Source organism: Oncorhynchus keta, unplaced genomic scaffold, assembly GCF_023373465.1.
Source record: "Oncorhynchus keta strain PuntledgeMale-10-30-2019 unplaced genomic scaffold, Oket_V2 Un_scaffold_15365_pilon_pilon, whole genome shotgun sequence".
NCBI classification, from domain to species: Eukaryota; Metazoa; Chordata; class Actinopteri; order Salmoniformes; family Salmonidae; genus Oncorhynchus; species Oncorhynchus keta.
The window spans coordinates 301,791-314,927 of NW_026290799.1; the positions used below are offsets into that span (position 1 = coordinate 301,791).

The window sequence follows — 13,137 nt, forward strand, 5'->3', positions numbered from 1 at the left end:
TGACTATTGTCTTCTTGGGTACAGGAACAATGTTGGCCACCTTGAAGCATGTGGGGACAGAAGACTGGGGCAGGGAGAGATTGAATGTGTCCGTAAACACACCAGCCAGCTGGTTCGCACACGCTCTGAGGACGCGGATAGGGATGCCGTCTGGGCATTACGAGTTGGTGGGACATTCACATGCATTTTTCCCAGTAAAAAGGGTTGTATTTCCAAGTTCCCAACATGACCGCAACATATGTGACATGATTCTTTCTTAATGGTTCGGCCCATGCGGAGGGCATTTATTAGTTTCCGATTTAGTACCCAGCAGTATCAGAGAGCTATCACCCAATCAGGATGGATCTGTTCTACACAGTGCCACAGTAACTAGCACCAAAGCTGAGAATTCATGGATGATCCTGTACAAATTATGATTCAACACACACAAAGAAGAGCTATAAAGAGATATCGCTACTCTCTGACCATTTGGCACATTTAAGGCCTGTCTTTCTATCACAGACAGACATTTCATACATGCCTCTCTATGATTAAGAGTGTAGTTTGTGTGTGTGTAGTGTAGTTTGTGTGAGTCTCTCAGCCCTGTGACTCACCTTGTTCATGTTGCCCGCCTGCTGGGCGGCGGCGGCAACGTTCAGGGTGGCAGCACCCACCTGTGGCCCGCCCTGCTGTGTGAGGGTCTCTGCCAGCGAGCTGCCCACTCCTCCTCCTGGTGCCGCCTGCATGGCCTGGTATTGACCCCGGCCTCGTCCACCTCCAGGACCCAGCCCCAGGCCTCCGTTTATCACCTGGCCCGGCTGGTGCTGCCCACCCTGACCTAACATCCCGGCATGGCCCCCCAGAGACTGGTTGAAGTTCTGTCCGGTCCCCGCTTTCGGCGACCCTTGACCCAAGGAGCTCTTCCCGTGTGCTGCACCCAACTGACCCCCAATGCCACTGGGCTGAGTTCCTCCTCCAGCACCCCCGATGAGACCAGAGGCACTACCCACCCGGAGGAGTTCTGACAGCTGCTTGTGCTTGGCCACTGCGTCCGGGACCTTGGAGCCCAGAGGTCCAGGACCCCCAGAGTTGACGTTACCCCCATTGGAGGGCATTCCGCCCCCCGTCATACACCCCAGGCCAGAGCCTCCGTTGGGGATCAGCTCGTCTGGCAGGTCGTTCTCCAGGTCGTCCCATGATAAGGAGCCTAGATCCACTGTAAAAGAGGAAGAGAGAGAAAAACAGGTTAATAATATGGATTGATATCATGAAAATTCATGGGCTGATATTCCTGTCTGTGTAAGTGCCATTGAAGTACAGTTTCAGCCAGCCTATCGCAGACCTGCAAATCCTAAATAATTTTTATGAGAACAACTTCAGCGCAGTGGTGGCACCCCCGGGCCCCACGACACCACTGCTCAAATCATAGGCAAATGCACTGTTTTTGTCTAATACTGTGGCAGAAGACTGCCGCAGAAGGAATGGTAGGCTATAGACTTAATGGTACCTGGTAATTGGCTGCACTTCAGGAGCTAACTAGAAATACATTTAAATGCACTGTCAGGGCTCTCACCAGGATTTTCTGACAAGGTGGTGCTGATGTAGGCCTAAGGTTGGGTAGGGTATAGGTTCAGCGCATGTCAGTCAACTTCCCCATAGGAAGTTGGAGCAATTAGCATTTTTGAAAAACCTGTAACTGCCATTTCCTGAAACTAAGAGTCTTAAATTATATCCAACACAGAAGTACTGCTTTTATGTGCATAGTCTAGTGAAAAAGTAAACTGGCTTAATTTTGTTTGGGGAGAAAATTCTAAATGATTAAATCACTGGAAGCAATGTAGTAGCTTACTGTATGCTATTTGGAATATGAAACAACTGAAGTATGAGTTAGTTTCACATCTACATCCCTGACTTTGTCCATCAAGTTAGGTCTGATTACTAGGCAACCGTTCATTCAACATGCCTGGTTATTGGCAAACTATTATGACATCTAGTATCACACTACTATGGTTGACACACAGCTACATCAAGAGAACAGATCAACAACTGATTCATTAACATTGGTCTACTAGTCTTTAACAGTATACCGTAACTTTGTTAAGGACGGACCGGTATTTGCGGAACAGCTCTCTGCCACGTCTGTTTCCATCCACGCAGCGGCGAAAAACTCAACACCACACGTTTCCTTTCGCGAACATGCACTCGTGCATACAACCGTTGAGATCACAGCATGTCCGGGAAAGAAAGTGTTCTTGCCTAGTTGTCTAAACACTGTAGCTAACTACGAAAGTGGTTGACAAACAATTTTGGGTAAAATAGCAAACAGTTCGTTCTCCATTTTCCCTACCCTTTTCCCCCTCACACAACAGCGGTATCAACGGATGAAGTGGAGAGCTGCCATCCAGCTCGGGAGGAAAATAGAAAACCCTGCGCTGGTTTTTCCTGGTTCAATTGAAGTCAAATAACTGAACAGATCAGACCCAGCTGCTATCGCATTGGTGTCTATGTGAGAGCCATCCCCTTAAGTAGACAGGAACTGACAATGTTTTCGCAATGGTAAATAGGGATGCACGACATATCAGTGAATATATAGGAATCGGGCGATATTAGCTAAAAATGCCAACATCGGTATCGGCCCAATGTCTTGTTTAACGCCAATGTGCAAAACCGATGTCAAAGCACGGTATGACGTGCATACCTAAACTCAGCAAAAAAAGAAACATCCTCTCACTGTCAACTGTGTTTTTTTCAGCAAACTTAACATGTGCACATATTTGCATGAACATAACAAGATTCAACAACAGACATAAACTGAACAAGTTCCACAGACATGTGACTAACAGAAATAGAATGATGTGTCCCTGAACAGGGGGGGGGGGTCAAAATCAAAATGAACAGTTCGTATCTGGTGTGGCCACCAGCTGAATTATGTACTTCAATGCATATCCTCCTCATGGACTGCACCAGATTTGCCAGTTCTTGTTGTGAGATGTTACCCCACTCTTCCCCCAAGGCACCTGCAAGTTCCCAGGCATTTCTGGGGGGGAATGGCCCTGGCCCTCACCCTCCAATCAGACAGGTCCCAGACATGCTCAATGGGATTGAGATCCGGGCTCTTCGCTGACCATGGCAGAACACTGACATTGCTGTCTTGCAGGAATTCACGCACAGAGAGAGCAGTATGGCTGGTGACATTGTCATGCTGGACAACATACATAAATAAATACTACTATGGAATGCCATTTGGGTCTTTGCGTGTAAAAAAAAAGTTCTGTTCTGAATAGCTTGGTACCTAGCTAGCACCAATACAACCAGCCTGAAAACAATGACCAGTGTAAACTGCAGCCATTTTTATTATTCTTAGCAATTAATCCTTGTGAGTAAGTATTAGCTAGATAGCCACTTGTTTGACTATTAAAATTGAACTTCTGTTCATAAAAATAAAGCTAGCCAGCTACTTAACACTGTTGCCAAAAGCTAACGTTATAAGCAGCCAGCTAGCAAGGCTCGACCGGACCGGGTTGTGCGTTATGAAGCTAGGCACAATAGTGGAATTTGTGGTTTGCCTTCAAAATAAAAGTACCTCTTTGAAAGTGATGCAGAAGGTTTCAATTGGTGGAATCATGCCATATTTAGACCAGATCATGTTCAACAAGGATGGAATGTGAAGCAATGAAATGAGGTATCAGTCTGGGGGCGGGGGCGGCAGCGTAGCCTAGTGGTTAGAGCGTTGGACTAGCGTTGGACTAGCGAGTTCAAACCCCCGAGCTGACAAGGTACAAATCTGTCGTTCTGCCCCTGAACAGGCAGTTAACCCACTGTTCCCAGGCCATCATTGAAAATAAGAATGTGTTCTTAACTGACTTGCCTGGTTAAATAAAGGTAAAAAAATAAAAATAAAAAATAAAAATTTGGTGACACCCACAGAACACAACTGAAGAGTTTAAGAAAATATTAGTGTTATAGCTCTTATCGCGGGACTGTGAGAAATCACCTCCCCAGTCAGCCTATTGTGTGTATTGACATTCATATTGCACTGTACACCTAAGGATTAACTAAGTATTGGGAATCAATGAAACTGGGTATCAGTCTACTCAATACCCAAGACATCAGTTATCAAGACTCCAAAACATCCACACAGTATTGTTTTCCTCGGGAATAGTGTTCAGTACACATAGGTTGACAATAAATGTGGCTAAATTCACAGTTGTTTCAGAGTCTCGCAATAAGAGCTACAGCGCTTATGTTCTCTGGGTGTCACTGAGTAGACTGATACCCCAATTTCATTGATCCACAAACCATAGGTAAGACTGTACAGTGAAATATGTATGCCCCCGATGTAATTCTGAAGTATAATAAATCCAGTGTGATTTCAGATTGTCAAATTAACAAAATTGTATTTTGTTGATTATATATAACATTCCAACCTCGTTTAGCATTATCTATTCCATTATGACATAATTCTACTATTTGTATTCATTTGCATCACTATCAATGACATACTTGTATTTTGAAGGCTAACCGCAAAGTACACGGTTGTGGCTAATCCTTCTTGTGGCTAGCTGCACATAGATGGGTCCGACCACCATTAAGCAAATAAGAACTGTCTTATAAATTAGGGTCATTTTAGATGACACAGAAACAGCTGTCGTTTTGCTATGTGTTTGGGGAAAAATTGGTGTTTGCATCCATGAACTGGCTAGCTTATTTTTTTAAATGACCAGCACTGTAGGTGCGCGAGACAACTTTACCAGTATCACAGCACACGTATTGATGAATCGTTGTGACAATACAATATGAAATATGAGTGAGTTTAATCAATGTGTAATAGCTATATAAAAAAAATGTATGAACGTGTAAAATTATTATGTGACGTGGAGTCGTATTCAGGACCGGACACGTCAAATAGTGTTATCTTTTTTGACACGCAAAGACACAAACAGCATTCCATAGAAATCCTGGTTGAGAATGAAACTGAACAAATTAACAACGAAACAGCACAGCAAGTAAGTGAAAGAAATAGATTTTGATTATGTTTTACTGTAATGGGGACATACGTAAATGCCAACAAAATAACTTCTTGGTCAGTGTGGTGTGTGTGTGTGTAACCTTTATTTAACTAGACAAGTCAGTTATGAACAAATTCTTATTTACAATGACGGCCTACCCCGGACGATGCTGGGCCAATTGTGCGCCGCCCTATGTGACTCCCAATCACGGCCAGATGTAATACAGCCTGGATTCGAACCAGGGACTGTAGTGACGCCTCTTGCACGGAGATACAGTGCCTTAGACCGCTGCGTCCATGTGTGTTAACTATTTAACTGTACTAGAATGATTAAAAGGCTGCTAAAATTGTAAATATCCGTATCGTTTTTTTAGGCAAGGAAAATATTGGATATCGGTCAAAACGTCATATCGGTGCATCACTAATGGTAAACGGCCTGAATGAACTATTTTCATTTATCCACCATCTTTGATAGTACTACAACGGCGAGCCGGAGCAGAGAGCTAAAGAGTTTTGTCCTCGCCCAAGTCCTCCAATTGGTTCAGCTCCAACTTCAGACAGTTGAGTCAAAAACCACAATGTGCCAACTAGTCTATTTCTGTGTATTCTTCATACCAGTGCACTTTGACCTCAAATTGCGTTCAAGCATGTTACGCAAAACGCGTGCTAGTTGGTAGGTCTGCTGTCGCTCCCAATTCCATCTCCCAGCCCCAGTCCATTCACCTCACATTTGATTCCATCGCTACGTGCTAATGAGCTAACGCATTAACTTGCTAGCGCTGCTTGGTAAGTCTACTGCTGATCCACACCACACAGTGAAGAAGCAAAAAAGCAGGAGGGAGGGATGGAGGATGATATTTAAGAAGAGTGATAAATGAGTGATAAATGAGGAGGGTGTTGGTGCCACCTGACACAGTTAACAGTTAGACAGGCAGTGAAAATACAGCATCACTCAAGGGAGGGGGCAAGCGTATTTGGGTAACACTGTCAGGAAGCGTGTTTTGACAGTTAAACAGCCAGTGAAAATACATAAAATCGCTGCATCACTCAATGTTGGTTCCCCATAGGGTAACATCGTCAGGAAGTGTGACTGGGAATTGTGGTGGAGGGAGACAATTGAAGACATGACAGGGGATGAGACTCAGTGGATACAACAAATTAACCCAAACAGAACTTGCTAATTATATTGCTGTGGAAATTGACTTAAGGGTTGATAAAAATGCAGTTATGGATTTTACGCAGTCTCAAAGCCGAATGGTTTAGATTGCTTGGAATGTTACGGGAGACGCTCCGACCAATTGCGACCATGCCTGTGCAGATCAAACTTTTTATTTTGTTTATTGCCGTCTTTGATGAAATGACCCATTTCATGTAAAAAATAACAGAATACACTGATGATTTAAAGCAAAACCACACTTCCTGAAGAAACCACTGTTTATACTGTACCAGAGCCAGAGTTTCCTGAAGAGTGTTGCTGGTCAGGTTTCTTAGAAAACCTTTCAGAGCGCCTTCTCTTTTCTCCTGATTTCTAGGAATTTACCCCCATCTTAGCGGAGCCTCGAGGTTTGCGTTAACAATGCAGATTTCTGAAAGCTAACTAACTCAAAAGAAGCCCAAATATTGAACAGAGCAGTAGCGGAGTTTGTCTGGATCAAGTGCAATTCTGTGACTTTGGTTGTGTCTACACTTCACACTTGTGTGACTATCAGAATATGTAGTAGAGCGCATTGAAAAGACGGGTCTAGACTAGAGGTCGACCGATTATGATTTTTCAACGCCGGTATAGATTGGAGGACCAAAAAAAAAATTAGCAAAATAATAATAATAATAGTAATAATGACAATTACAACAATACTGAACGAACACTTATTTTAACTTAATAGATCAATAAAATCAATTTAGCCTCAAGTATATAATGAAACGTTCAATTTGGTTTAAATAATGCAAGAACAAAGTGTTGGAGAAGAAAGTAAGTGAAATGTGCCATGTAAGAAAGCTAACGTTTAATTTCCTTGCTCAGAACATGAGAACATATGAAAGATGGTGGTTCCTTTTAACATGAGTCTTCAATATTCCCAGGTAAGATGTTTTAGGTTGTAGTTATTATAGGAATTATAGGACTATTTCCCTCTATACCATTTGTATATCATTAACATTTGACTATTGGATGTTCTTATAGGCACTTTAGTATTGCCAGTGTAACAGTACAGCTTCCGTCCCTCTAGTTAGCGCGCGCTAACAAGCTAGCCATTTCACTTCGGTTACACCAGCCTCATCTAGGGAGTTGATAGGGTTGAAGTCATAACGAGCGCAATGCTTGACGAACAACGAAGTTAACTAGTGATTATGATTGAGTGTTTTTTATAAGATAAGTTTAATGCTAGCTAGCATTCGCTTAACAGGCAGTCTCCTTGTGGAGTGCAACGAGAGAGAGGCATGTCGTTATTGCGTTGGACTAGTTAACTGTAAGGTTGCAAGATTGGAACCCCCGAGCTGACACGGTGAAAATCTGTCATTCTGCCCCTGAACAAGGCAGTTCCTAGGCCATCATTTAAAAAAGAATGTGTTCTTAACTGACTTGCCCAATTAAATAAAAGGTAGAAAAAAAAATACTTAAAATAAATAAATCGGCACCCCAAAATACTGAAAATACATTCCGATTAATCGGTCGACCTCTAGTCTAGACGCACAAAAGTTGCTTTGTGGTCTGATCTGACCAATTCAGGAGGTGGTCAGGGATGCACTGTGTGCAGATTTCTCAGTTGATGCAAATCAGGCTCCTGAAAGCGCATACAGTGGGCGACGTCATCGGCACTCCTCCCACAAGTCTACAGAAAACTTGTGTTTTGGGGATGAGATGTACCTTGTCATTTTAACGTTGGGGGAAATATGTTCTTCGAGCGTGACGAACATGTTTCGCTGGCATCATAAATGCTTGCCAGCTTGCTAATATTTAGACTAAACATTTTGGCTTTTTTATGACGGTTTTAGAGCAGTGGCTTCTTCCTTGCGGAGCAGCCTTTCAGGTTGTGCCGATATAGGACTTGTTTTACTGTGGATATAGATACTTTGTACCCGTTTCCTCCAGCATCTTCACAAGGTCCTTTGCTGTTGTTCTGTGGTTGATTTCCACTTCTCACCAAAGTACGTTCATCTCTAGGAGACAGAACGCGTCTCCTTCCTGAGCAGTATGACGGCTGCGTAGTCCCGTGGTGTTTATACTTGTATTGTTTGTACAGATGAACGTGGTATCTTCAGGTGTTTGGAAATTGCTCCCAAGGATGAACCAGACTTGTGGAGGTCTACAATTATTTTCTGGGGTCTTGGCTGATTTATTTTGATTTTCCCATGATGTCCAGCAAAGAGACACAGAGTTTGAAGGTAGGCCTTGAAATACATCCACAGGTACACCTTCAATTGACTCAAATTATGTCAATTAGACTATCAGAAGCTTCTAAAGCCATGACATAATTTTCTTTAATTTTCCAAGCTGTTTAAAAGCACTGACCCACTGGAATTGTAATACAGTCAATTATAAGTGCAATAATCTGTCTGTAAACAATTGTTGGAAAGATTACTTGTGTCATGCACAAAGTAGATGTCCTAAACAACTTGTCAAAACCATATTTTGTTAACAAGACATTTGTGGAGTGGTTGAAAAACTAGTTTTAATGACTCCAACCTAAGTACATGTAAACATCCGACTTCAACTGTAGCCCTGGCTCTCCCACTCCCTCCTTTTCTACTCACAGTCTTTCTAGTTCTCTCCCTTCAGCTCTTCCTTCATTCACTTGCTCTTACCACCACTTCTCCCTCTCTTTCAGCTCTCAAGGTTCTCTGCTCTTAGTCACTTGCTCTCACCACCACTTCTCCCTCTCTTTCAGCTCTCAAGGTTCTCTGCTCTTAGTCACTTGCTCTCACCACTATTTCTCCCTCTCTTTCAGCTCTCAAGGTTCTCTGCTCTTAGCCACATGCTCTCACCACTATTTCTCCCTCTAGGTTCTTCACTCTCCGTCTCTAGCTCCATCCAGCTGTATATTCTCTGCTAAGCTTAGTGGCTGAGGCCAGCAGTGAGTGGCAGTTTTCTGTTCGAGCCAGGCGCCTTCACACACACAATGTCCCGGTCGGTCAATCACCAAGTCAAGCATGGCTTATTTTCCCAGCCTGCATGAGCAGAGCACACACACTCCTCCTGCATCTCCCTCTTACACACAGACTACTTTATGTCCCCTCAAATACACACACGCATGTACACACCTCTGCCATCCTTTGAGCAGCAGGGAGCTGGCGATGGGATCTGTGCTGACTTTATATTTCCTGGCTGGAGTAGATTGCAAGAGCACGAAATAGAGCAAGAAGAGTGTCCATTTTAACACAAAGCGGCTAATGACCCAACTAAACCAGATGTCAAAACTTAGAGACTAGCAAAACTAGGCTATTCAGGCACCTCCTCCAAAACCATTCACCCAAATGAAAAGGTGCTTTTCAGGTATTCAGAGGGGACTTCAACATGATGGATGAACAAGGCTTATTTGCTTGGGATGAGAATTTGGGGTATTTTCTATTAGAGACAATAAACCGAAAATGACTGACAATGCTATCCTCTTACTGAAGCATTTTGCTTAAGTCGGTCATTTCCGGTGATTTTGCTACACAACGTTCCTGTAGATTGACCAATGGTTTAAGAACAACAGTAATATACTCATTGTGTTGATTCCTGCTATGAAATATCTGCCTTTTCCGTTTTTCTGTTGGCTGCTGACTCTCGTTCCCTCCCCCCACTGACAGAGGAGGGAGAGATGCATTCTGAGAAGTACAAGCAAATGACCATTTGCTCAAAATACTATTGCGGGAAAAAGGTTTTAAAGCAACTACTGTTGTTCTAGTCGAAGCTTTCTGTGAGGATATCACGCATGCCTCACCTGTTAATATCGAGTCCGTGGCACCACTTCTCAACCAGAGTAGGCTGTACAGTGCCATTTGCGGTAAATAGACCGATATCAAGAAGGCCTAGCACTGGAAAGTTTGTGTGGGACATTGTGTTTTACAATTCCCACTTCCTCAGGTGTTGAAAAATATAGCCTATATGGGCCAATATGTACAAAGATGTTGGCAAACTCTGAAAAGTCCAAAATAAATCTGATAATTCTGGATCCTATTTTGACAGGTTGCACATTGAAATATCAATCATGCATTTCTTGGATATGTTAGATGAAATAGCTTACTTGTTGATAGGCTACCATCTCAGTTGTCTTACTTGTTGATAGGCTACCATCTCAGTTGTCTTACTTGTTGATAGGCTACCATCTCAGTTGTCTTACTTGTTGATAGGCTACCATCTCAGTTGTCTTACTTGTTGATAGGCTACCATCTCAGTTGTCTTACTTGGCACTGGAAAAAAAAGGTCTAGAACCATGGCACCAATGTAAAGTAATTAAAAATGTATCGGCGATTTTGTTAGAGCAAAATAGTGACATTTAAAACGCAATTTTATGTTTTGTCCATGTCGCCCAGCTGTAGCACCTCCCTAAAAAATTAAAATTGCTGATTTATCATTATCGCAAAAAACAGGCAATTTATTGCGAGATGGATTTCTGTCCATATCGCCCAGCTCCATTTGCCATACATTTCCTACGCTCTGTATCAAAGCCATACCAAATATCTTGGTTCTAAAGTAGTTGCTATAGAGCCATTTCATATTTATTGTTGAGAGGAAAATAGTACACCTACAAAAATCTGAGAATCTCCTCTTCAAAAGGGTCAGTAATTGCTTCCAAAGCTGTGTTTTTCCCACAATTGCATTTTAAAATGTTACAGGCTACAATTAGAAGACATTTTTTTTATCAGAGCACGGGGAGAGGGAGTGAGTGGCTTGCCAGCAGGCCTCAGGGAAACAGGGGCAGGGCAGATACTTTTACTACAGGAATTGAGGATAATGCACATTACCGTTTCATCATTGTTTTAATAGCCTGTAAAAATAAGAAGTTTGGACTGAGGTGAGCGTGTAATGCGACCAATTAAAAATTTAACTTGCGACACAAGTCAAATGGTCGTAAAATGTTCAATTAGGAGCCCTGGAAGACAACTGTCGTTTTCAGATAGTACGCGATGCAAGAGCGGTTCACATTTTCTTTAGCGAAGGTTTCTTACGCCATCCATGTCCACTTTAACACGGCATCTTTTCCCCTGTCCGTCTTTCATTCATCCCTCCCTCTCTCTCTCTTTTCAAGTTGAGAACTGACCGATGTGAGTGGGAGACGCAAACATTGCGATATCTGCTATATAATGAGAGGAAACGGTGAGGCTTAAATATAAACAGCTTAAAACGTGTGAAGTGACTGCAGACTGGCATTTAAAACTGCCAATTAGGCTGTAATATGGGGCAGGCTCAGCCGGCGCAAAAAATACGCTGTCATACGTGTGACAACCCACCCACCCTCGGAGGTTCCATTACTAAGTGCGTCATGAGTATGTGACACGGGTGGGCCCTAAATGTGCCATTTGGAGAGCAGGGAGCATGCTGACGGAGGGCTCCTCTCGTTAAAGCAGTGGAATGGAATATCATGCTAGTCTTAGTATCAGGCGGCAGGGTAGCCTAGTAGTTAGTGTTGGACTAGTAACCGAAAGGTTGCAAGTTCAAATCCCTGAGCTGACAAGGTACAAATCTGTCATTCTGCCCCTGAACAGGCAGTTAACCCACTGCTCCTAGGCAATCATTGAAAATAAGAATTTGTTCTAAACTGACTTGCCTAGTAAAATAAAGGTTAAAAAAATATGCCCCAGTATCTACACGTTAGAGATTTTGACGATGAGTATGATGTGTCTCAGATTCAAACCCCCATTAGACAGCTCTGCAAGCATTGTCAAAATAAGTGTGTTATGGATGACCAACGATCTTCATTTACTCCCATTACGCTATGTAATTCCAAAAAGTCCAAATACAAATTTACAAGCAACTGAATAAAATCCGATTCAGCACCTTCATTACGGCCACCTACATGTCGGAAGTCTAAAACCGCTCGATACACTGGAAGTGCCGAAGTGGACATTTTTCAGTCGCTTGGCAATTTTTATAGAGACCTTTTTTTGGAAGTACATAGCTACCTGCTGTAGATTAAGACAGTTTATCATTGAAACCCACATTTTGGAGAGTAACAAACGTATTTTGACAGAGCTGTCTAATGAGAGTTTGAGCTTCCTAGGCATTAAAAGGAAACGCGCCATACTCACCTAAATCTCTAGCACACAGACACTGGGGCAAGTAGAGTCCTAATACTTGCCAGGAACCTCACGATACGATATCACAATACTTAAGTGCCGATACGATATGGATTGTGATTTTCAGGAGTCTATATGTATTGCGATTAGATACAGAGATTTTAATGCGATTTGATGTTCCAAACATATTGCTCACGGACTATAGAAAACATTAAGAACTAGGGATGCACGATATATCGGTGAACATATCGGAATTGGACGATTTTAGCTAAAAATGCCAACATCGACCCGATGTCTAGAATAACGCCGATGTGCAAACCCGATGTCAAAGCTGACGTGCATACCTATATAACGTAGGTAGATGGCGTAATGATGCCATGAAAAATACTGCACGACACGTGGACATACGTCACTGCCAACAAAATAACTTGTGTTCAACTATTTAACTGTACTAGAATGCTTAAAAGGTGTGGGTGAATGGGGCAAGATAACATATTTAACCCTTGTGTGGTGTTCGGGTCTGTGGGACCCATTTTCAATATTAACTAAAAGAAAAATCATACAATTAATAATTTGTTAAACCTGAGACTCATTGGCATTGGCTTACTTTCTTTGAAGAACATCTGAAATAATATTTTTCATTAGAGGGCACCCACTACACATTTATATTACATATGTTCGGGTCCACTGGAAAAGTGTGGGAAAGTGTGTGTGTTGGTGAACACAAGTAAAAAGTTAACAAAAAGGTTTGCTGTGTGCCTTCACTCAGTCTTCCTCCTCCCTGGGCCTGCTGTTTCAATATAGCACCAAGAACCTGTCTGTCTCCCTGCCTGTCTGCCGGTTTTCTAGCACTCTTTTCCCTTTGTAGTGTGTGAAAATATACAAAGTCTTGCGGGAACCTGCACAATGTTATTAGAATACATTATTTCAAT

The 13,137-nt window shown here is 42.6% G+C and overlaps 1 protein-coding gene across 1 annotated transcript in view; it reads right to left on the minus strand.

Annotated features, from left to right (window-relative positions):
• The window catches only part of crebbpa (CREB binding protein a), a 70,888-nt gene that overhangs the window by 52,292 nt on the left and 5,459 nt on the right, over positions 1–13,137 (minus strand). The window contains 1 exon segment of the mRNA XM_052514208.1: positions 594–1,195. Coding sequence (XP_052370168.1) covers positions 594–1,195 — 602 coding nt within the window.